The 27,100-nt window shown below is 38.4% G+C and overlaps 1 protein-coding gene across 1 annotated transcript in view; it reads right to left on the minus strand.

The window, feature by feature from the left end:
* nbas (NBAS subunit of NRZ tethering complex) overlaps window positions 1-27,100 on the minus strand; it is a 220,453-nt gene that overhangs the window by 162,548 nt on the left and 30,805 nt on the right. Inside the window, exons 18-20 of the mRNA XM_034004808.3 lie at window positions 11,513-11,650; window positions 7,265-7,343; window positions 6,084-6,188 (exon numbers count right to left, since the gene is read on the minus strand). Of these exons, the coding sequence (XP_033860699.3) occupies window positions 6,084-6,188; window positions 7,265-7,343; window positions 11,513-11,650 (322 nt within the window). The remainder of the gene's footprint in view (window positions 1-6,083; window positions 6,189-7,264; window positions 7,344-11,512; window positions 11,651-27,100) is intronic.

Raw genomic sequence — 27,100 nt, forward strand, 5'->3', positions numbered from 1 at the left:
TAGGGTGCATCAATGACTAATGCTTGAAGTTCACTTACCCTTCTGGCTGATGTAACTACCACTAAAAATGCAGTTTTCCACGTAAGAAACTTCTCCTCACATGTTGCCATAGGTTCAAAAGGTGGTCCCATGAGCTTTTTCAGTACCAAACTTAAGGTAAGTTAAAAAAGTAGCTAGAGAGACTGTGTGATCCAGTGATTTGGCGTTACACCAAAGAACAAATTCTCTTCATTTCCCTGAATAGGTTAACGAAAAAGTAGAAGGCTTCTTAGATGCAAGTAAGATGTTGACTACTTTTTCAGATAATCCTTGACTTATTAATTGTTGCCATTCAATCTCCAGGCAGTTAGTTGTAATCATGAAGGCTTGCTGTGCAACATCCTCCCCTTGTTACTGGTAGATGCAAAGGTCCCGCTTCTGCTAGTTCCAGAATCTCCAAGAAACAAAACCTATTGGTCCAATAAGGGGCTACTAGAATGATAATGGCCCTGTCCCTCTTCACTTTCCTGAGTACCGCTGGAATTAGAGGTATGGGAGGGAATGCATACATCAGTGTGGTTGACCATGAAATGGACAGACCGTCTGTTGTCATTGCTTTCTTCTGTTGAAACCGGGAGCAAAACAGAGCCAACTGAGCATTCTCTGTTGTAGCAAATAGCTTTACCAGTGGTTGACTTAACTTCTGGAAAACCATGTGTAACACGTCTGAACTCGTGAAGTGTCATTTCCCTGCTTAACAGGTCTGCAGTGCTGTTGTCCACCCCAGGTAGATAGGTTGCTTGGATGTTTACGTCCTTGTCCTGCACCAGTCCCAGATCTTCATGGCTAGAAAGTACAGATTCCATGACCTTATGCCCTCTTGGTGATTTATATATTTTACGGCTGTGTTGGTGAAAATTAAAACACTCTTTTGCCTTAAAACTGGTGCAAAGTGCCTTAATGCTAGAAAGTTTGCCAGCAGTTCTAGATGGTTTATGAGGAAGTGACAGTGTCTTGGTGCCTTGTACCTGAGGTTCCCTTAAGTGTGCTCCCCAACACAGTAGGTTGGCATCTCTATACAAATGGAGAGTCAGAGGTAGTGGAGAGAGCTGTAGTCCCATCCTTACCCGTGAGAGACACCACCATCTTTCTTCTACTGCCGCTCCTTGAAAACCTTTATACGGCTGGAATTTGGAAGCGTTGGGTTCCACAAAGAAAGAAGACACCTCAGAGTGTCTCACATGTAATCTTATGACCCTTACTAGGGAGACTGCTGCAGCCATGTGCCCTAGAAACTGTTGAAAGGATCATGCTGTTGGTCTGGCACCTATGTCGAACTGACCTGCCAGTTGATGAGTAGTGGTCACCCACTCTTCTGTGAGATGCACTCTCCCTGAAATTGTGTTGGATTGGGCCCCCAGGAAGAGTAATGACTGTGCAGGAACCAGCAATGATTTTTCTCTGTTTACTAACAGGCCTAGATGTTGAAAAAGTTGAAGTGTCTTGTCTCTGTGATCTATTGCTCTTTCCTTTGATGAAGCCTGTATCAGCCAATCGTCTTTGTAGGGGTAGACGTGGAAGGGTAACTCCATTATTTTCATCTGTGTATCAGGATTTAAAGGTGATGACCTTAATTGCAGGCACCTTCTTGCCGAAATGACATTAGCCACAGCCCTGGCATTAGCGTCAATGCCGTCACATGCTGCATGTAGCTGGATCTTTGCTGCATTCTTGCCGCCTTCTGCAATCTGCATGGCTAGTTGTATACTTTCAGGTGTAAGGGACTGCAGGGAATCAGACACCTGGCTCCACAGCTTGTGTTGGTATTTTGCAGCATATATTTGGTAATTATTAATGTGCATGCTGCAAGTAGAGGCAGAATAGTCCATCTTTAAAAAGGTATCAATCTGATGAAGGTTGATGAAGGTAGCAGTACCTTCATCAACCACTGGAACATCATCATCAGGGGTGACCATGACATCATCGTCTTCAAAACTGTGTGTTTCTGGAGGATAAAAACTTTCTCGTATTGTAGTACCGGAAGCCTCCGCCTGGGCCCGCTATGGATTCATAGCCTGTCTAGACTTTTCAAATTCCTGCATCCATGAAAACAAATATCCTTGGTGACAGAGGGCATCATCACCTGTGCAGGAGTCGGCTGTGCGATCAATATGGAAGTTTCAGCAATGGTTGCCGGTGTTTTGGTTGGTGCGTCTTTCTCTCTACTGCTGTGAGAATGAGAGGATTTGCTAGACCTTTTCCTCGGGGGAGACGTGCTGATGTTCCGGGATCCAGAACTGCTCGGTCTTGTAGATGAACCACGGGACTTACCAGAAAGAGGTATAAGAGCTGAAGGAGTCCCACCACCTTGTGTCGGTGCGCCGGACATGTCGGCACACATAAAACAGAAATCTGTACCACATGACGGTGAGAGGGATGACCCACACTGAGAACAGACAGAAGCCATGTGTGCAAATAAACACAAAAAACAAAAGTGAATAACTAGCTAAACCCGAGTGTATACCTTGCGGACAAAAAACAAATAAAGGGATTTAATGAAAATAGCGCAATAGCGAAACTATACAATGAGTCCGTACCCAAGCTACGCAGGAGAAAATTGGACAATGTTACTAAACAGGGGCGGATTTTTATGGAGGAGGGACAATATTCTAGCGCCAACAAGGATTATTTAAGGATCTCTGGGAAAGAGATTGGTTTGTTCTCCTGACCCAAGCAACATAGAGACTGGGAGTTCACTTTGTAACTGACTAGGTAAGAACCAGGGTTATGATAATAACCTAATGTTCCCTTTCAAGTGCAAAATGTAACCATTATTGAATGGGTGAGTATACCAAAGCTGTCACAAAGGCATGATTGCAGAACGACCGGAATGCTACAACGCTCAGCCGAGAGGCTGCCTTGTACGTCACCATTCAATAACCCCAGTACCAAGCAGCTGGGGTGAAAAGGAAGCATTTCACCTCTATGTCTGTGTTGTAAGGGTCGCCCTTAACACTAGTTCCAAACCAGGGTTTTGAGGATCCACGACATGCCGCATTACATATGTCCTTGACAGATGCATTCTGGAATAAAGCCCACGAAGTTGAAAGGTCCCTGGTGAAATGTGCTTTTCTGGAAGGGGCAAGTTGGCCAACTCATAGGCAGTCCTGACCGTGTCTGCTATCCACTTGGACAGCAGCTGCTTAGACAGGGCTTGACCACAGGATTTTGCCCCATAGCAGACAAAAAACTGTTCAGACTGCCTCCAACTTTTTGTCTTGTCAACATAATACACCAGGGCCCAAACTGGGCAGAGCGTATGGAGCTCACTGCGCTCATATTTAATAATTAAACAAAATAAAGAGTTTAAACAAAAAGAACACACAAAACAAAGCAAAGGGCACTCTGGCCAAAGTAAAACAAACACAAACACTTTCAAACAAGTATAATACAATAATTAACTTAAGGCTCCAGCCACATTCCCATGAGGGTTCTAGGGAAGGGGTTTTGACCCCATCCCCACCGACTACACATTAATAGACCGGCTTTTCCGCCGGTCTCAAACAGCAAATAATAAGACGTTTGGCTTTGTCCACCTGCATAAAAATACAATAATAATAATAATAATAATAATAATAATAATAATAATAATAATAATAACAACAACAAATGAAAACATACATAAATAAATACGCAAGGGGTGGGCACTTTGCCACAAGGCTTCATGAGTGCATTAAGCACCACGTTTAGCCTCCAGCAAGGGACAATGTCCTTCATAGGCAGACAAAGCCACCGAGCCCCTTTCAAAAATTGTCCCAACAATAAGTGAGTTCCTGGGGAGACAGAGTCAATCTTGACATAGCAAGATGAAATAGCTGCCAGATAGACCTTTAATGTAGAGGGTATTTCCCCTCGTCAAAAACTCCTATTATGGAGAACCAGAGGGGACTGTGGGTTGATTCCTGGGAGGCAAAGAGGTTTATCTCTCAGATGAGTCTCACCACCTCGGGGTGAAGCCTCCAGTCTGAGTTGTTGGGGACTCCCCTTGAAAGGGGGTCCGCAGTCCATTTCGTCACCCTGGGCAGATGAACTGCCCGAAGTGAGAGGAGGTTCTGGTGCGCCCACAGCAAAAGCTAGAGAGCCACGCGATTGAGACTGGCCGTCCACAGGCCGTCCTGGTGGTTGCTGACAAGCACATGTCTCCCTTGAAACTGCAAAAAATTCTGCAAGGCCAGGTAAACTGCTTGCAGCTCTAAAACATTGATGTGGAGACCCTTCCATGGGGGGTTCCACACACAGTACCCCAGCCCAACAGTGCCCTTAGACAGAGGTGGGACACTGTCAATAGGTGCTTGCGATTCAACATGGGCTGGAAGACCCTGCAACTGAACCAGGCCTGTAGAGGGTGCATATCCAGGAGACCCAATGGACAGGTCTGGGAAGCTGCTGCAATTAGGCCCAGAAGTTTCTGGAACGTCATTACTGTTAGTGCTCTGTTGAGCTGAAACAGCTCCAAACAGGCAGCTACTCACTACGCTCTGCTGACACAGTGGCCAGCATAGACCCGGAGTCCAAGCACACTCCGAGATAGGAGGCTGTCTGGAAAGAGCTGGCTCTTCACATGATTCACTATAAGGCCCAACCGTTGAAGGTGGCCGTTGTTGTCTTCCTGTGGTCAATCTGTGCTCACAGCCACGTGGGGCCCCAAGGGGGCAGGCGGGGCAGGTGGCACCAAGCGTTCCCACAGCAATTCAGCAAGAACAGTTCCCTGGTGGGAAACAGCTGCCCAGATTTTTTTCCATCTGCTCAGGGTCTGCCGATCGCCTGGAATGGCGACTCTTCTTTCTCTTCTGCAGGGAAGGGGAAGGAGAGGCAGAGCTTGAGGAGGATGAGGAAGATTGTGAAGATGGTTTGGATGGGCTACTTTCCCGGGTGCTTCATCTGCTCTCCAATCAGGTCAGTCTTGAAAGGAAAAATGGCGCAGAGATCTGTGACTGCAGTGCTTTTGTTCCCTTGGGAACAGGGTCATGACTGCGCCACAGGCTGAAAGAGCAGCTTTGGTATAAGGTATTCAGGATTCAGGTATTTAGGAGATAAGTAATGGTTACATTTAGTACTTGAAAGGAAACCTGAATGTATTTCTTGAGAAGCAGAGGATAAAGCAGTACATGTATGAGGGGAGAAGGAAAAGGTAACAAACAAAAGTGTTTGTTAATAAAGATTTTGTAACATATTATTTATTATATCCAGTTCAAAACTTAAGATTTAACTTCACAGTTGGCAGCACCCTGTTTTCAAATTGTGACTAAGCTGTGTATGAGACTTAAATTGCATATTTCTATTACCCCTTTCACACAGACAAGTTATGACGGCTCCAAACCAGCAACGATGCGGCATTTTGGTCTGTGTGAATTGCCTATACCGTCACAGAGCCGTCATATTGTATGCAGTCTCTGAACCACCTCGCGAGGTAGCTCAGAGATGGCACTGAAACATTTTAACTCCTGTGTGAAATGCTATGCCGGCACTGAAGCGCTATAGTGGGCATGGACTGAAAGTTAACATCCCACATGACTGTATACCGGACGTGTTGGGTATTTTTGTCGTTGGTGTTACACGCTTTTATTTTTTCCCCCAAATACAATGGCTGATCAACAACAAGGTAGTCATCTGGAATAAGTTAAGGAATTGTTAACTTTACAGGCTGACGAGGAGGTGAATTCACAAATAGAAGGGACGGTGTGGGGTGAATCGCCGTTGTACTCACATGACCCCTTTGGCTGTGTGAAAGGGTGACAAAATTATACCGGCATTGATTGTGCAATTTCGTGATGTGTGAATGGGTATTTTAAATCATTTTTCAAACGTCTCTGAGACGGCTCAGTAGCGGCATTTGTGTGTGAGGGACTTAAGACAAGGTTGTCTCTCAGAAGGTAGAAGCACAAATGAAGTTTGCAAACAGACAAGTTTATTTAAGGTAACCAGCCCTTTGAATACAAGGAAGGTTACTTGATTTAAGAGACCAAAATCTAATTTGTTGATGTGGTTGGCAAAAATAACGTCATGCTCCGTCAGACATTATGGGCCTGAAGAAAAGCCCTTACCCTGGCGTAGGTTCTTGCCGACAACACAATGTTCTGATTTCTGAACTTCTTGAAGAACTCTGAATCATATCTCTGCTCAGCAGCATGCGGCCCGCCAAGGATTTCCTGTAAGCAAAATCATGTGTGATCACATTATGTACAGCACATTACGCCTCACCTCTCCAAAGGTATAATCCCCTGAGTGCCAAAGGAGAATACAGGGTCCAACTGAACAAAAAACAATATTATATTTGGTTTTAGGCTTTTAATCCACAAAATCCCATGAAGATTAATGACCTATTTGACTAAACTGAAATTTTCATCCCCTAAAAATACTGATGTAGTTTGTGATAGAATTTGAAGCACATAGCAGGTTGACTAAAATTGCTTTTGAGTCAGCATGCTCAGGGAACTTGTTCTGTTTAATTTTTCTCAAGTCTGCTGTCACATGCATTCGCTGAGAGCTTTCTGAAACTGGCAACCAGATTATATATTTTTTAAATGAAAATATATAATTGCTATAAAGTGTGCTTCTTCAATACTGCACATGTGAGAGCTACATAGTTAATGGAAGTGCACATCAGGTATGGTTTGTGTATATAGAAATTAGATTGATTCAGATTGGGTTTATATTGCTACCTTGGGGAATATTCACTTGATCAAATAGTGAACTGATTCCTTAGCTATTGCATGATGGTAATTACAGCGCCTCTTATGAATTGTGTACATAATTAAGAAGGTTGTTACTGCACAAGGTAACGCAAAAGTACTCCAAATTTAAACAAAGGGGGAAGAATTAACTGCTCTTTTTCTTTTGTTTACATTTCTGTTTTTTCTTTCCAGAGCTATAACAGAAGTTAAGCATACTATGAGGCATCTCTAAAAGATACAGTACATGTCGGTCTGTCGATATTAGTCTTCTCAAATGCTCCCTATGCTAGTCCTTTTGAGAGGAAATATGTAACTACCGGTATGTGTTATTCACTTTGTTACAGTTTCAGTAAAGCAAAAAGTGTTTGGTGTAGCTTTAGCTCTGTCAAGGTTTGTTCATGGCTCAACACAACCCAGATTTATTCTCATTGTATCCTGTTTTCTTTCTGTCCAATGCTTTACCTACAGACTATCAGCAACAGAGCTTTTTTCATATCATGCTCTAAAAAAACAGTAGATTTAAAATACAGTGTCGTATTTTAATTTCTTACCTCATATGTTGCCAAGCGATCTAAGTAACTCAGTAGCTTTAGTCTGCATCGGCAAAGCTCTTTCTGTTCCAATGTGAGCCTAGTAAATACATAAAACATACTAGTTAAGATCTTTTTTGCATACATGCACAACTGCACACATTTTTCATGGTCAAAATGTGCTTTAAATGACAGTGTCAGTGGCTGTTTTTTTAATTTGAAAAAAAACTAAAAAAAGTGTTTAGAACCTGCTCAACTATGGAAACTCTAATCTTGCACTGCAGGAGACCGTTTGCATAAAGAGCACCATACTTTGATAAATTAGGCCTATATTAAATACAGCTCAAACAAAAAATATATATAATATGAAATATAATACACATATAATAATCTACTCTATTAATACACATTTAGTGGAGTTTGTTTTGTTCACCTCATAAATTACCTCTCTCACAATAAAGAAAAAAACCCAACAACAATCTTGCTTCACATTTTATCGACACATCAAAATGTAAGGCAGTGAGCAGAAAGCATGTTCATCAAATTTAGCACTGAAAGTATAATTTGTTTATGGGTGGTACTATTAAACTGAGAAACACATCGCTGCCTTGCTATTTTGGATCCAGCTAAAATCAGTGCATATTCTTTGACAAAACAGCTGCAAACGGATATAAGAAAAGATACTCTAGGACAGGAGGAGAAAACAGACATGCATGCCAAATTCCATTCCTGATAAACTGCCAAAAGTATTGGCAAAAGCAAGACCTTCTAAATACTGAATGCTATGGGTCAACAGGGTAGATGGAATACTAACTGCACTGCATTTTTAGGCACAGCTGAATCTCTCACAGGTGCACTTGTTTCCAATAACACTCAACTATTTGACTATTTATTTCAGACAACCTTGGAACACATTAAAGTAATACTTGGTAAATAAGTCACTAAGACAGCTATTTAAAACTCTTTAGAGCTGAAAGCTTTTTAGATAATTGAGCTGTGATAAAGCACTTTATTCTTTAAAAATGGGATCAGTTAAACATTTTTTGTTGTGCATTACAATGAATGTCTCTGAACTTAACATATTGCCCAGCTACAGAGACAATATACTGCTATTTCAAAAGAATATCAGCCTGAGAGAGAACATATGAATAACAGAAATGAATAAAACATACATCTGAAAATTTTAAAAGACAGTTATCTCTTAAATGTCATACAACACCTGCTGTAATTTCAGAATGCATCTATGTCAGCTTCATACAATATTCTTCCAGTTGTATTGTATTGGTTGAATTTAACTGTAGATTAATAAAGAAAACTACCGTCTACCATAACTCTGCTCGTCTTAGGTTACAGCAGTGGAACTCACTTGGGGCTATTTCAGTCCATTCCAATTAAGGGCCTGGTTCTAACCAGCTCCTTAATTATTTAATTACTGGTCCTAGACTAGAATGGACTGGAGTAACCACAAGTTCACAAGGTAATGCGACATCCCTTGTCTTTTTTTCAGAAGCGACGTCTACTTAAAACTGTTTTTGTGTTAGAAAACTCCATGGTAACCTGACAACACACGGCTCCATGGTACTGTAGTCACCATTTAGCCAGAGGAACTGACTCTTTAAATCACTACAAAAAGAGCATGCGACCCCCCACACATTGGTGTTGGTAAAACAGACCATCCTAGCAATTCTAGCCTTGAGTGAGAGTGGACGTAACCTGCCATGACTTGAGTCTGATTGCTTAGCCTACATCCCTAAGGCTGAAAGATGCAAATGAGTATTCAGTGTAGATCTGCTCTGCATTCCACCTCTGAGCGGATTCAGAATTTTCACTTGAGAAGAAAGCCATTACAGCTCAGGAAACTAATTTTAATGAAAATCTGCTCAGCCTTTATCAGGGAAATTATCTTTTTTTAAATAAGATTTGATAAGTGAGGCTTCACTCTGCCTCATTTGACTTCCATTCAGCTTGTTATGAATTGCCACGATGTGGCAAGCGCATTTCAATTAGAATCATGCTTTAGAAACAACTTGTGCCCTTTGCTAATCGGTAATTGTTTATGAACTATTATTAGAAAGTGAATCGCTCACACCATTTTTATACAGGTTTCATTCATATTCATTTTTGCTTTACTAAAATAAATAAATAGTACTTTAGGTGAAGTGTTAAACAGGTACTGAACACATTTATAGCACATTAACATTTTCATGTAAGTCCAACTGGCAAGCGATATGAAATATGTGAGTGAATGGAACAGAGATTATAGAGCTTCCCAAACCCAGTCCTCGGGACCCCAGTGTCTTCTGGTTTCATTCCACATGAACTCTCAAAAACCCTTAACTAAGAATGTGTTTAATTTGACCTTAGTAATTGTTCTCAGTTCTTAAAAGGTTGCAGATTTCACATTAACTATAACATTTTAAAAGTAACTTGAAATCTGAAACTTTAAGAGCTGAGATAAAGGTAATATTAAGCAAATTACTAGTTAAATTAAGGGTTTAGTTGAGTAATTGAGAGCTCAGTTTGAATGAAATCCAGAAGACACTGGGGTCCCGAGGACTGGGTTTGAGAAGCCCTGGTTTTGTATAGTGATATCAGTTAACATATTCACATCACCCTCACACTGAGGTGGGCAGTGTAAGCAAGTAACCTGGGAATTCACTTGGTTTAATTTCATTTCTGCTTGCTCGCCCCTGCTGCTGTGAAATCAGAAGCGCCTGTCCAGACTCATTTGTTGTAGTTGTATGCTATAATAAAATATGTCTCTACTGGAACTAGCAAAACATGATTTGTTTTGACAGGTGTTTGCCACCTAATGCATGCCCCCAAACAAGAGACCTAAGAGGCACTGTGGCTATGCAGTAACTGTTTGTAAAAGTTTGGACGTGCTAGTTATATTCATATACATTTTTGCTAGATGCAAAGTCAGTAGTGATATTATGAAATGAAGCGCTGTGTGGGGCACATATATCTTTAGTTACTACATTAATTACCACTCTGATATGATGATTCATTAATATAAAACTTGTTTAAGTCAATCCAAAGGATGTTCAAAATTGATCGATCGGTCAGTCGTTGCTAACACGATAAAGTTGTCGATTCTGAACTTGCTTTGGATTGATATGGAATTACTGTTGATAAATCAGGATGAATTTTAGAAGAGAAGGGTTAACTACCAATCTTTTTTTTTTTATTATTATTTTTTTTTTAAACTTAGTTGAAATGCCAAAAATATGATGTAGCCCTCTAGCCTATAACCTAACATTTCATCTACAATTTAATGGAAGTGCTTTCCCTAGTGGACACTTAGACAAAGCTCTCCACAAATGTCAGTCAAAATGTATTTGAAATATAAAATAATAAATGTTAGTATCAGATTGGTCAAATAGAGTAATCAACCAATCAATAAATGTTCTTCTAATAGCCTGTGACAGAGCGAAGGAATTCGAATCTCCCCTCCCAGCCAGAAAGGGCGCTGTGCAAGGTTGGTGGTATGTTTGCTCCCAGATGGTCAGACCTGGCGGTAGGCGGAAACCGTAAGTCGGCCATATTAGGGGGAGTGCGTAGCTGCACATACACTAGACGACTCCATTGCAATTAGCTACGGGGCAGACAGCGATTAGAGAAACCATAACAACGGTTGACTGCTGGGAGGAGTTTTGTAGTACAAAGGGGACGCAGCTACATGAATACGGCCCCTTGCGCTGAGATGTAATTCCCAGCCGGAACGTGCACCTGTTTGTTTTTGTCATTGTTTGTGTTTGTTTATTTCAGAGGATTGTGGAGGAGATCAGGATTTGCCGCCACTGACCCAGCACGAACCCAAGCACCACTTTCACCCCGAATTTAGAGAACACAGTTTTGTGCACAGAGGATCGATGGTTAAGGAGTGTCTTTTGTTTGGGACGGCAACCCATCATATTGGATTCCCCTATACCGTTGCTGGTATAGGGGCGACTGGATTTGTTTTGTTTGTAAATATCTTTAATTAAATACGGATGTTTTTGAAGTATAACACTGTCACATAGCCACATCAGCCTTTGAACTTGTCATTTTTACTCTCAATTTTCTAAAGAACATGCAGTCAGTTCAATGGCACATAGACATCCATTCACAAGATGTCATTGCCCATAATAAACTGTAGATAATAGCTGTAATAGTCTGTAGAGGGAATGGGAATGGCAAAGATAAAATTAACTAAAGTTATTACTTCATCCAGACCTGATAGTGGAGTTTTACTTTAGTATGTTAAATGTAAATATTTTAATTTACTTCTTGAAGTCCACATGTTTAAGGAGTTCCTGTCTCTTCTTGGCTTCTCCCTCCTTCTTCCTCTGCAGCTCTTCAATAGGCGACAACAAATCTTCATAAGGAATCTCTTCAATGTCTACATCACCCGGCATTATGAATCTGTGTCGGGGGGAGGAAAAAAAAAAGTTCATAAACCCACTAAATAACCTTGTCAATCAGATTAACAAAATTCATCTTTGAGATGTCAGAATGTGTACATTCTGCAGCAGTCTTTGAGTACTGTTTCCTGCTGCTGTGCCTTTATAGGTGTAGTGCACTTACCCGTGAAGTGTGAAATAGGATAGCTTTTTATTATCATAAGGACAGTGACAAGGTTTCAAAAAAGAATCAGACAATGGTATCTCACATTTTAGTATGCTATCTCTTAGTGTTGCAAAAATTGAAAAATTGTTTAAAAAGGATTCATGTTTTTGTTTGACAGTAGTATCAAGTAGTATGTCATTTAATTACATGAGTAAAGGAAAGGCATATCATTACACAAAACAAAAAACTTTGCTGATTTACTCATGGATGAAATAAATCAAGCACATTCATTGCAGTGTTTCTGTGGTGGGGCAGAGGGATACATTTTACTTGTGAGATGTATCTTACATGTATTGTATCGTTAACAAAGATATTGTCACATGTTGCGTTTGAATATCAGCAATATTTAAATTACTATTTTGTTCTGACAGCTTGCTCACTATTGTATTCTGACAACTGAAATAAAGTAATCATCGCATTACCAGTTATTCTCACTGTAGCACAGGCAAACTTCAATTAGCCTACATATTATGCTGTCACCTTTCTGTTTTCACTTCTGTTTGGATTTAGTTAAGTAAGTAAAATAATTTGGAATTACTGGGTTCAAATACATATAAATACATTTACATTGCAAAAAGGGGCACACTTGGTCCAAAGTGAACATTTCTAATTGTATTATTTCAACCATCTAATTATTTGGCTATGTGGTACTTCAGAGAACTTTTCATACTATACAAATGTGGCAACATAACCCAGAAGACCACATTCTGATCACAGATCAAGGCACTAATGCAAAGCTGCTAGCGCCTGATTCTAGGTTCTAGGCAGCTGCAAACAGGCACAATCAGACTTTGTCTTGTGAAGTGACTTTGGTACCATCTTTTGCTCCTAATGTTTATGCCTGTACTACCACCAGGAGTCGCCCCAAAACTTGGGGAGTGACCCCATTATGTTCACCTGAGCGATTTTAAAAAACAGGACACAGGTATGCCTTTGCATTCCAAACTAACCTCCTCCAATCTGGTCTTATCAAAGAGCAAACGCTCACAAGGTAGCTACCGAACACACAAAAACAGCAACTTGTAAGTGATAAAACTAAGGACAGCATGTACAGAAAGCGAACAAGTAACTTACGTTAAAACGATTCATTATTTCTTTATTAGGTCTTTCTTTGTAAGATAATAGTAATAATAATAATAATAATAATAATAATAATAATAATAATAATAATGATAATAATAATAATAATAATAATAATAATAATAATAATAATAATACTGTGCTTCACAGATTTATAGCACAGCATCCATTTTGAACCCTTTGGAGTTCAGTTTGTAGATATTTCTATTGTGAATATTGTGTAAAAGCATAAATACGTCAAACATACAGATACACAGATACATTTAAATACACTGTCACACAGATAAATTCAAATATATTGCATATTGACTTTGACAGGTTTTACCTACCTGGCAATATGCACAATAAACCATGATAGTGAATGCGTCTTTTCTACTTGAAGCAATAAAATGATGACTGATGTGTGCCCCTTAGTGGTTTTACTTAAATGTTGCTTCAAGGTACACAGCTAATTGAATAGACTACTATTAAACAGAAATACAAAATACCCTTTCTTTTTTCTCTCTGTTTATATTATGGTTTGTAGTTTTCAGAGATTCAGATTGCAGTAGGCTAAATCGTATAGCATCTATTTATCATATTTGATGTGCTGTCAGCCAGTCCCAGAGCCGAATTCTCTGGACTGTATTTCTTATGATAAACAGTGTAAAAAATGTGTCGTCTTAAGTTAAGAAAGGCAAATTAGTAGTTATTAAATTTAAAAGAAAACATTATATGCAAGAAACTAGTTAGTCAAATCTTAAAAGAAAAAAAGATATACTGTATGGACATTCATTTTATACAAATGGAAGGAGGTACCACGCTTGGGGGTAAACACATGTTTGGAAGAGACTCGATCCTATACTACTATGTGATAAACTCTGTGTTCCCTACCTACCCACATTTCTTGTTCAGTATTATTATATGCTATAGCCCAAAATATACCAGCTTGTACCCTTGTGCAGTACAAGGCTTGATAAATCTTGTTTTAAAAAACAAATGATATACAGCTTGTACTTCATACCGGTGATTCATTTCATTTTAAGCACATATTAGATTTTTGAAAATGATTCATTTTATTTTAAGCACACGTCAAGTTTAATATGTGGGGCCAACAAACGGCACATTTAAATGTTAACTGCCTTAACATAATTCAAACACTTAGCATAAAATGACTTCTAGAACTTACGATGTATGAAGTGTATTTATTGGTTTACAAATGTATATTTTTCACAGCACGTTTATTAAGTCATGTTTCATATTATTATAATACAGTTTCTGTACTTCCGATTATAAGCCCCTGTTGTAGGACAGTTACTGCGAAGGAAATAATGGATGCTTGCTTTATTACTGTAAAAACAATTGTAGAAGTCAATTTTCTAGGCATTTTGGAGGGAGCGACTAATACACCGGTGCAACGTATGCGCTGGTGTGTCTAATATTAAAATACTGTACCAGTGACACAATGGGATTACTACAGCCACGGTTATGGCTCACACAAACTTAACTGTCAACAACCCGATTTATTTTTTCAGGATCTAGCTAGGTAGAAACATAAAACCACTGTTCTAAATAAAAGTTTTAATTTGTAATACCCTTAGTCAATTGAATGTTAAACGCAAGCTTTCAGACTCTCAAACGTCACAGCTATACTGCTTCACTGTTAACACAATAGCGGTCAGTCTCTATGAATGTCCTTATTCCCACCCTCCCGAGCCACTGATTTGTCAACATTCAGATTGAACCCATCCCTGGGATCCACAGCAAACAGCTATTGGTTAGAAAGCAGAGGAAACTTATGAAGTCTTCCGTTCGTTGTAACTGCACTGCTATAATAATTCAGGTGACTTTGAGACTAAAGTAGGACAGTGAGACTAAAAAATGAAAATGCTACTCAACAGGTTTGAATTCACTCGTTGTTGAATTTGCCAAAATATATGTTAAATCACAATTTAAAAGTATGTGACTGAAGACAAAGCAAAGACAAACTTAAAATGGAGAAAAAAACACAAGCTAATAGAGGAGGAAAGTGTTTGTGGCCCGATGTAGAAAACATTTTGTTTGAATGGAGTACTTTGAATGACTAACACATCCTGTAACTTGTTCTACATGTCAGTGCAACACAGTGGTACACTTGTAAAGTATGTGTATGGTTATGGTTCTGTTTAACAAAACAAAATGAAAGTATTTTTACAGCTGGATATTGCACCGTATGCAACTAAAATGTTTTGTTTACTGGTTATTAGATGGTGCACTGTTTAGTTTATTGCTTTAGTTTAGTTGCTTTTTTAACACTCGAACAACCAAGGCGGTCATTTTGACCGTTTTGGAATTTAAATTGTGGTGCATGTGTTTACGATATGGAGCTGTGCTTTCCTGACTTTTCCTAAATATATGTACTAATTACCCTGACAAAGAAAGAATTGCTTAGCTGCAAAAATTAGGGAGAGAAAATACTGTCATACCTATTCTGACCAGGAACGGTCAAATTAACCAATACATATAAAACATATTATAACGATTAAATGTTGTGGTATTATTTGTATTTATCAGTCAGGACTTGCCACCGTTTATTGAAGTTTGATTATATCAGTTTGCATTCCTCAAGTGAGCGGTTTTCTGGCATTTCTATTATTTCAATAAGTCTCCTGATAGCCCATCAATCAGCCTTGACAGCTCACGGCACCAGGCTGTCTGTCTGCATTCTGGTTACTATAAGTAACTTGTTTTTCTAAGAAATTCATTGTTACCCTAATACACATTGAAAATGGATCACGGAAGACACAGGACAGCAAAGCAGTGTTTGAAATTACTGCAAATTTTATCAAACAACGATTCTGATGCAGCACAGACGGACAATGACAAATCTGGTTCTGAAGGAGACTGCATTTGCGAAAATTAATCTTCCAGAAGCAGTGACACCGAGGGTGCAGGAGATCACGTGGGAGAAGCAATCCTGAAGCCCACCGACAACTACAAGATGATCCTTGGTCAATGCCCTTGGAGGAATTAGAAGTATATACGGTACACAAATATATTTTCAAATATTTGTTTATTTCATTTTTTACTGTTTTTTTGAGGTTGCGCTTTATGTAATATGTCTATATATAAACACATTTCTGTTCAAATGTCTGTTTATTTACAATGTTTTGATTGTGTAGATGCTTTATATGACATTCCTGAATAAAACTGCGACTTATATTCAATTGTTTGTCCTTTCATTATAATATTTATGTTGTTTTTAATACGCTGGTTAAATTGACCAATCATGGTTGTTCTAGGCATGCCTGTAAACGTGGTCGTTCTAGTGTTAACCCTTTGCAGTCCATTTATTAAGTGCGCGTCAGGCGAGTCAGGTCCAATTTATGTTCACACGCGCAGGTAATTTTAGATGCGCTGTTTAAAAGTATTTTTTTTCCACAGTCAAACGGGTTTAAAAGGCCCTGCATATCAACAAAGCACTCACTAGGCATCTCCAGCCCCGCCCCACCCTTTCGTTCGCTATCACTTTCACATATGCTAAGAAATAAATAATAATAATAATAATAATAATAATAATAATAATAATAATAATCGTACATACTGATCAATCATCTCCTGATCACTCATTTTATCACCAAACTCCTCAATAATGCAATCCAAGTCATTATTTTATTACTATAACATCTCAAAAAAGCTCTGCAAATGTCTGTGATAGTCTCTGTGCGCTGATTCAGTAACAGCCAGTTTGTTTCCTTATGATCGCCCCTATGTAATGCCAGGGGCATGTATGACTATTCATGAGATACGCCTTTTTATTTATTTATTTATTTATTTTTATCGGCTTGTCTCGGCTCCTGTCGCTCCCACTCGGCCATTGAATGGTTTTCTCGGCTTTTTCCGGAGAAAAAACGACTAGAAACCTGTGTTTTGCGTTTTTTTGATGATGTCGGACAGGGTCCGACAATGGACCTGATAGGAATAATTGCAATGTCGGACCAGGTCCGACAATGGACCGCAAAGGGTTAATTGATGCAAGCAAAAATGTTAAATACTTTTATTTTAAATTTGCCTTAATACAACAAATTTGTAAAAACCAATGCAGCTGAAACTACTGTCTAAGTATGGTTTTGGAAAGAAATGTTCAGTAAAGCAAAGAAGATATGTTCTTGAACTTGTTTGGGTACTTGATAAGCTAAAATAAAATACCAGTAGGTTAATACAGATGTGATGTTGGATGTATAATTTGATTTTACTCTCTGTTAATTATCACTTTTGAAATTTTGAAAAACTGTTTTTAGCAGTTTAACTAAAAATGAAAAACAACATTGTAAAATGATTAATGGAATAAAACTAAACCTGTGTATCTCTCTTTATTTATCAGTGTTGAGCATGTAGGAAAAAAGTCAATTATTTTAAAAAGGTGTTTTCCTAAAATTGAAGTCTCAAAAAGGGGGTAGTGACTTTTACGCCAGTGCGACCTATAAAACCATTTTTACGGTACTTTTGCAAAACCACAGGAAACGCATGTATAGTAATAAGTATGTCACATTTTAAACTCAGTCCCATTCATTACCTTAAGTGCATATTACTCAGGCAACGTAAAAGCCACCTATGTGGTTCAGGGCTTGTTTAAAAGTACAGACCAGGCGCATTCCAATGACATATTCACTGTTGGTAAGCGGTATTCCTAGCCGGGGCTATAGTCTCCTGAAGGTAAGCCACTCACCATTGACAGGGGTCACTTGCATAGGTTTCATTATGAGTCGATCTTAGAATCTCCCGTATACGTAGTTCAGAGAGAAAACTACAGCGTCCAGAATGCAATAGCACAGTCCTGTGAGATGCATCAGATCAGTGGGTGACTGTGGCAATGCGCCCCGTCCCTGTGTGCATTTGTATGTATGTTGCGTGTGTAAATGTTGGTGTATAGATTGGTACACGGGATATAAACGGGTCTGTGTTTCACGTGTATTTAAAAAGTGTATATTTGTATTTAGGCACGGGATTGCACATCACGCACGTGCATTTAAAATATAATATGTGAGCACGGGGTTGCACAGAATTAATTCACGTGCTGGGATTCTTGAATCCCAGCACGTGAATTAATTCTGTGCAACCCCGTGCTCACATATTATATTTTAAATGCACGTGCGTGATGTGCAATCCCGTGCCTAAATACAAATATACACTTTTTAAATACACGTGAAACACAGACCCGTTTATATCCCGTGTACCAATCTATACACCAACATTTACACACGCAACATACATACAAATGCACACAGGGACGGGGCGCATTGCCACAGTGACCAAACATGATTTTTTTTGGAAAAGCTTTTTTCTTTTTTAAATCCTGTCGCAACTTCTATAATATGAAAGGGCATTGTGAAAAACAGTCGGAAAACAGTGAAAAACAGTCAGAAATAGGGCTGAGTTTGAAGAGTTAAAAGGTGAAGTTAAAAAAAACACAACATGGAAGATATTCCGTTTAATTTATTAAATGTTTAAACTTTTAAAAAATATATAGTTTAAACGTTAAAATAAAAAATAAAAAAACATTTTGAGATAGTGCTATTGCATCTTTTTAAATAAATAGCTTTCTATAAATTCCCGCATTTATGTCTATAAATAGGTCTTTTGATTTTCGGTGTTTTACCTCAGCTTTCTCCTTAAAAAATGCACTTGATACCTGTTAAGCTATCTGTGTATCTCAATCACAACTGAGTAATGCATTAATATAGTAAAATTGATTTAATTTACCGTTTTTTTTTTTTTCTGTTAAACTAAATGGGCTTTTAAATTGTAATTATTTTCATTTAAAAGCAGAAGCGACTCATCTTTATTAATGTAAATACAGTTATTCATAACAATTGCAATAGTGTGTCCAGCAAAACGCTTTATTTTGTCATTATAGCTTTAATAAAGATTAGCCACTTATTAACATGTTGCGATCTTGTTTGTATGTTCTGCTTGTAAATTAAAAAAAATAAGTTTTGGCCTATTTAATAGCCCATTAAGTTGTTTGACAGAAAAGAAAAAAACTAAATTAATTTAATTACTAAATTAAGCCCTATATATATAAATAAATGTATAAAAACAGTGAAGCAATATGGATAAATAATAGCATCTGGGGTATGACAATGATCTGTTGTAATTAGAGTGCGAACATCAATTGCATTATAATGTTATGCAGTCTAATTATTTAAACAGTGCTAAAATCCAAATAGCTAATCTATCCCACTTACTGTAAAACAGACAGTGTAACTAGTTATGTTCACACTGAAATGACTATTAAAAGTACACTATCACGTTAATTCAAAGAAAGACTTGTGACACTGAAAATAAAAGAAAGTCATTTACTAATAGCAATAGTTTGTACTTGTCTGACTGGTAGCAGTAGGGAAAAAAAGAAAAACAAAAAATAAACATAAAATGTTAGCAATCTTCTCTTTAAAAAAATTAAACATCGCTTGAGTCTCACAGAATAGCAGTTGCAAACTAAACCAGCTTCTCCCTCTGTATAGGGTGCAAACTTAAAAAAAAAAAACTAAAAAAAAAGATCAGCACAGCACTCTGTAATCTGGCTCAACAAAATACATTAACTTGTTGAATCCGTTATACTCCACAGTTGAAACTGGTTGCATTTCAGCTGCGATCACCTCAATAATCAACTGCGTTATGTTTTCAGCCCAAGTCCCTTATAGAACGAAAATATATTTAAATATATTGGCATATATTGTATAATACATTTTGCAATATACTACATTATATTTCTCAATATATTTAAATATAGTTTCGTTCTAAACATATGCTGTATGCTAGGATACAGCGTAGGGCTGCTTATTACAATGTCAGAGTCAAAATAAAACAGCACTGTAATAAAAATATTGTACATTTCCTAGAAAATAGTACCTGGGAAATATTGAATAAAAGACAACAAATCGGGTATAAATCAGTAAAAATCGACGTCCAGTTAAAAAAAAAAAATCCTGTAATTTTTTGGTAAAATTCGAATAAACCAGAAATATGGAACACTAAGGATACTTTATTTTCATATGCTTTAACATTGTTCCCGTACTGCTGATGTAACTAAGCTCTGGAGAGCACAGTCTACATTATAATTTTTAGTCTCCCTTTTTATCGCAATATTCCCAGACAGGGCATCGCATATTTCCAGCTCCCGAAGATGACATTGCTAGTCACGTCAGCAAAAGCATGCTGGACATTGGGAGGCGAATACCCAGTGACAATGATGCCACGTGATAAAGATAGGAAGTAGACCTGGACATTTTTTGCTAACATTTAAACGGTTAAGCAAACTTTAAAAAGTTTATCACTTTGCTAACGTCTAAAGGTTTCTACTCTAAACGATTAACACTCCTAATGTTAACTTAGTGCACATTGTGTTCCATTCTGCAGCTTTATCAAGCTGTACATTTATTGTGACCTCAGGTCAGCATATGAGTAATGAGCCACAAAGAAAAGGTTTATTAAAATGCTGACCACAGCTCAAATAAATGGAACAGTGCCTTAGATCACTTATAATTACTAAGCAATTCCAGGATATTGTATTTCCCCTTGCCATTACAAATGCTCCACAGCTTACATAGTATTTTATGCATTAGTACACCTGAATATTGGTGAAAATATAAACTGCATATGCTTGGTAGTTTTCCTAATAAATCCACCTGAACAGTAAAACTTGTGAAGGAATCCAATGTAATTTTAAAAACCTATTAACAGAAAAATAAAATGGTCATTGACCAGTCTCAACGACCAGTACCGTCTACCATTGTAAAAAGTCAGCAGCTTTTTTGCTTTAGTAGTGAAGTGCTTTGGTTGTGTAGTTTCTGTAAATACAAAAATAAAATAATGGCATGAATTCATCTTTGTCGTTTATTTAGCCTAGTTGTTCTTCTTCCTATATATATATATATATATATATATATATATATATATATATATATATATATATATATATATACATATACATATACATATACATACACATACACATACACATACACACACACACACATATATATATATTACACATACATACAGACGTGCTCAAATTTGTTGGTACCCTTACAGCTCATTGAAATAATGCTTCATTCCTCCTGAAAAGTGATGAAATTAAAAGCTATTTTATCATGTATACTTGCATGCCTTTGGTATGTCATAGAATAAAGCAAAGAAGCTGTGAAAAGAGATGAATTATTGCTTATTCTACAAAGATATTCTAAAATGGCCAGGACACATTTGTTGGTACCCCTTAGAAAAGATAATAAATAATTGGATTATAGTGATATTTCAAACTAATTAGTTTCATTAATTAGTATCACACATGTCTCCAATCTTGTAATCAGTCATTCAGCCTATTTAAATTGAGAAAAGTAGTCACTGTGCTGTTTGGTATCATTGTGTGCACCACACTGAACATGGACCAGAGAAAGCAAAGGCGAGAGTTGTCTGAGGAGATCAGAAAGAAAATAATAGACAAGCACGGTAAAGGTAAAGGCTATAAGACCATCTCCAAGCAGCTTGATGTTCCTGTGACAACAGTTGCAAATATTATTAAGAAGTTTAAGGTCCATGGAACTGTAGCCAACCTCCCTGGGCACGGCCGCAAGAGGAAAATCGACCCCAGAGTGAACAGAAGGATAGTGCGAATGGTAGAAAAAGAACCAAGGATAACTGCCAAAGAGATACAAGCTGAACTCCAAGGTGAAGGTACGTCAGTTTCTGATCGCACCATCCGTCGCTTTTTGAGAGAAAGTGGGCTCCATGGAAGAAGACCCAGGAGGACTCCACTTTTGAAAGAAAAACATAAAAAAGCCAGACTGGAATTTGCTAAAATGCATATTGACAAGCCACAATCCTTCTGGGAGAATGTCCTTTGGACAGATGAGTCAAAACTGGAGCTTTTTGGCAAGTCACATCAGCTCTATGTTCACAGACGAAAAAATGAAGCTTTCAAAGAAAAGAACACCATACCTACAGTGAAACATGGAGGAGGCTCGGTTATGTTTTGGGGCTGCTTTGCTGCGCCTGGCACAGGGTGCCTTGAATCTGTGCAGGGCACAATGAAATCTCAAGACTATCAAGGCATTCTGGAGCGAAACGTACTGCCCAGTGTCAGAAAGCTCTGTCTCAGTCACAGGTCATGGGTCCTCCAACAGGATAATGACCCAAAACACACAGCTAAAAGCACCCAAGAATGGATAAGAACAAAACATTGGACTATTCTGAAGTGGCCTTCTATGAGTCCTGATCTGAATCCTATCGAACATCTATGGAAAGAGCTGAAACTTGCAGTCTGGAGAAGGCACCCATCAAACCTGAGACAGCTGGAGCAGTTTGCTCAGGAAGAGTGGGCCAAACTACCTGTTAACAGGTGCAGAAGTCTCATTGAGAGCTACAGAAAACGTTTGATTGCAGTGATTGCCTCTAAAGGTTGTGCAACAAAATATTAGGTTAGCGGTCCCATCATTTTTGTCCATGCCATTTTCATTTGTTTTATTATTTACAATATTATGTTGAATAAAAAATCAAAAGCAAAGTCTGATTCCTATTAAATATGGAATAAACAATGGTGGATGCCAATTACTTTTGTCAGTTTCAAGTTATTTCAGAGAAAATTGTGCATTCTTCGTTTTTTGTGGCGGGGTACCAACAAATTTGAGCACGTCTGTACACACACACACACACACACACACACACACACACACACACACACACACACACACATATATATACAGATCTAAGTTTCACATTGCAGGATTGAGAGGGTTTTTTTTTTTTTTTTTTTTTAGAATCATAGTGTGATTAAGGGAATGAGAACTATGAAAACTCCATTCCAGACAGCTAATCAGTAGGATTAATTGCAATTCTCTAGATACATGTAAACATGTAAGTGTGACAGAGACAGACTCTATATGCTGCAGATTCACTCAATAACTTAAGAATGTCATCACTATTTGACAAATAATTATCTTGATACATGTTAAAATGCATGTGTCACACACTGTTGGATGGAAAGACAGACAGACAGCCTCTATATGACCCAAGATGATACGATCAATAATTGAAAGTTGTGCATGCTGTTTGTTATCTAGATACATATGTACAACAGTAAAGCGTCCTACAGAAAGACAGGTGGACAAACAGACAAGCAGCCTCCTAAAAAAAAGGTTGTTAGCAAGTTTTGTCACAATTGTTGCAGTCTGTAAAAGTGTGAGTCTGTCCCCCGGATTCGAGGTATGACACAGGCCCGGTTTTTGGGATGGAACCGCATAACAGTCTCGCGTTTTGATTGGTCCATGTCTGTCACATGAATACGTCGTCACACGAGTGGAAAAGCGTGCAGGCATTTTTAACATTGTGATCAGATAGAGAGAGTGTTCTGCTTTCCACAACCTTACCATTAAAATATAATGTGGTATTACACTCTACTGATATTACAAACTATGAGGAATTACTTTATATAAATTATCATGTTATGCACGAATGTAAGAATTGGCTTTCTGTGGTGGTGTACTTTTTTCTTTCAAGTAGCATATATCTATAATCGTTTTTGCGATATATTTTAATATAAAACATATACGCTATTGCAGTTTTGTTACAGGATACATTAGTTTATCTCTAATGTAATCACAGTTTTACATATAGACTGCCCCTGTTTTCATTTACGTCCCAAATTCTGGGCCGCTTTGGTTTGCAGATAACGTCCCAAATTCCGGGCCGCCTTGGTTTTTAGATAACGTCCCAAATTCTGGGCCGCTTTGGTTTTTAGATAACGTCCCAAATTCTGGGCCGCTTTGGTTTTTAGATAACGTCCCAAATTCTGGGCAGCCTTGGTTTTTAGATAACATCCCAAATTCTGGGCTGCTTTGCATTTCCGAATTCAGCCCAGTTTTGGGGAATCAGCTGACAGCCGAGTTTCTAAGTCATGCATGTACAGTTTACCATAAACTGGATCGTGAATTCATTTGAGAGTAACCCTTAGTACATTAATCAAAGTTCATGTATTTTTTACTTTTTAATGAAAAAAACAAAAATGTAAATGTTAAAAAACGTATTCCTTATTATATGAAGAAACTACATTGCACTGAAATAGATACATGAAAATTAATTTAAGCAATCGTTTTCCTTTATTAAAGGCTAATATTAAAACACATTTTTGGGAAGGAACATGGTATTCAGAAAAAAGGACATCTCGTTTTCTTATGTAACGTCCAACAATATATTGTAGTGTTTCAGGTTCTTTTTGGACAGAAATGAACCTGCAACTGTGAGTAGATGAAGGCCGTTTATTTTGACAATAATTAAATAATCACAAAATAAAATCATAAAGTGAGGGAAAGGAGACTGGGAGTCGAAAGTGAAAATAAATTATTGTAGTAATTTTTCTTTTACCCTACCCTTCCCAGTCTTTTTCCCGCCCCTCTTGTGCGCAAAACCTGAACTCCAATTCCCCTCCACACACGTGTACCACCATTCAGCCCCATTCATGTCTATGGCAGTGTTATAAAACACATTTTCAGGCATATCTCTCGAACCCGAGCACGTAGAACAACCATTCAAAGTGATATAGACTCAGGGGAGCATCCCAAACCACCCCCTAAAAAGGTGTGATGGTTCACCCAAAAACTCATGTCATGACGAAAAAATTCACTTTGCCAAGCCGTCCTGGAATTTGAAACATGAAAATGGTGGCTCCTTGTGCGGGGCCCCATGGGGCCCCAACGCAAAAAAAAAATCAAGTTCCTAACCCCCACAGAACCCGAGATACGCCCTGTCAAAAATGTCCAAAAACTACCCTTTTCGGGGTCATATCTCCATGACCCCGGGGCCTAGAAACCGGGTTGAACTTCCTAGGGTCATGTCTGGGGGCCCTCTTTCACAGGGAGCCACCCGTTTTCAAATGCTACATTTTCAACAAATTTTCACATTTTCAGCATGATGGCATGTCAAGGTTGCATTTCCAATAGCTTTTGAGCTCCAGGTTGGCAAAAAAAGTCTAAACTGGTGTCCTTTCTAGCTGGGGACACGTCACTTGGAGGGATCGACAGGGGCCCCGAGGTGGACCTCCATACCGATTTTCAAGTCTTGGGGACCCCCGGAAACCGAGATACAGCACCCTGAAAAATGTCTATGGGAAATCCCATTATAAAACCCCTTTGGGGCAACGCCCACCATCTGGCGGTGGGGTGGCGTTTGAACCCGTGGCTGATGTCTTTCTTTAGCTAAGACTCTTGTGCACGCAAAGAATGTCCTTCTGAGTTTGTTGGCCCAGGGGTCGTGGAGATACGGGTACGATAAGAGACCACCCCCTTCCCTATGACAAATCCCATTATAAAAACACCATCGGGGTAAGGCTCAGCTAATGGCGGTCGTGGGTCTTACGAACTCGAAGGAACCCATTTTCTTTAGCTAAGATTGTTGTGCATCTAAAAAGAGTACAGAAGCACCAATTTAAGTCCATTCCAAGTGTTTTGTGATCACAGTATCAGCCTGAGTGTATCAGAGCACAGTTTTGCACCAAAAGCAAGCAGAGGCGAAAAAAAGGACTATATACTCTATTCTTTAAGATATCACTTTGCAGTGCAAATTTGAGGAATGCAACCACTTAGCAACTTGCAAATTGGTACTGCAATTTAAAGGCCTGTAGTGTCAGACTGGTAGTGCCTTAACTGATTCAAGTGTTTTTGGAATGGTTCTTGCAAAGACTGATTTATAAGAAAAAAGAGAGATTGACAAACAGCATTTTGCTTTATATGCAGAAACGGGCAACTACAAGAGGGTGTCAAACAAGCTGTGAATGTCCAAGGAGGCTACAGAGTACCTCTGAGTATGAATCCAGATGCTCGCAGTACCTGTTCTTAGATGTACGAAACCACTGTATCGCTGTATAACTGTATACCCTATAAATATAACTTTTTATTGTGTATTTGAGGAACACAACCAATTACAAACTTCATTTGAATTGCTGTGCTATCAGAATATCAGTGTATAACTTTGCTGGGTATTGCAGTGTATGCTGGGTATCAAAAGGCCTTCAAACTTTTACAAAAGGCCGTCAAAGTTACAAAAAAATAGGTGTGCTCCTAACCCAGTACTTGTCTTTTTAATTCTGTGCATCCAAATACTTGTAGTTAAAAGTTTTAAGAATTAAGCTTACTGTTTGTTGTTCTGTCCTAAACCAGCAGTTTGTCACCCAGATTTATTAAATAAACGGGGGGGGGGGGGGGGGGTCATCAGATTATTCTCCATTTTATTGTAACTGAGGTACCGTTCAGTTGAGCGAAAATTGTAAAGGGGTACTCGAGCTGAAACCTCCAGATAGAAGGGGTACAGTTTCAAAAAAAGGTTGAAAACCCCTGACCTACAGTATAAATGATCAGGAATAGATAAGGGAAATGCTGACTAATACAATACAATAGGATTTATTTGGAGTTGTTGAAGGGCACTGGTCTCTTAAACCCAGAAGTTCTGATAAACCCCTATGCCTCAATATATATTGATGGACATTACATAAGCAAATGAGATGACCTTTTTTTTTTTTTGGTATACCATGTTCCTAAATGTTTTCTGAGGAGAGTAAAAAATACATTAACTTTGATTCATGTACTCTTAAATGAATTAACGGTCCAGTTTATGGTAAACTGTGCATGCATGACTTAGAAACTCGGCTGTCAGCTAAGCAGAATATCTCAAAAACTTGGGATGTTATCAAAGCGGCCCAGAATTTGGGACGTTATCTAAAAACCAAAGCGGCCCAGAATTTGGGACGTTATCTAAAAACCAAAGCGGCCCAGAATTTGGGATGTTATCTGCAAACCAAAGCGGCCCAGAATTTGGGACATTATCTGAAAAGTAAAGCGGCCCAGAATTTGTGACGTAAATGAAAACAGGGGCAGTCTATATGTAAAACTGTGATTACATTAGAGATAAACTAATGTATCCTGTAACAAAACTGCAATAGCGTATATGTTTTATATTAAAATATATCGCAAAAACGATTATAGATATATGCTACTTGAAAGAAAAAAGTACACCACCACAGAAAGCCAATTCTTACATTCGTACATAACATGATAATTTATATAAAGTAATTCCTCATAGTTTGTAATATCAGTACAGTGTAATACCACATTATATTTTAATGGTAAGGTTGTGCAAAGCAGATCACTCTCTCTGTCT

This window comes from Acipenser ruthenus, chromosome 5 (genome assembly GCF_902713425.1).
Source record: "Acipenser ruthenus chromosome 5, fAciRut3.2 maternal haplotype, whole genome shotgun sequence".
Lineage (NCBI taxonomy): Eukaryota > Metazoa > Chordata > Actinopteri > Acipenseriformes > Acipenseridae > Acipenser > Acipenser ruthenus.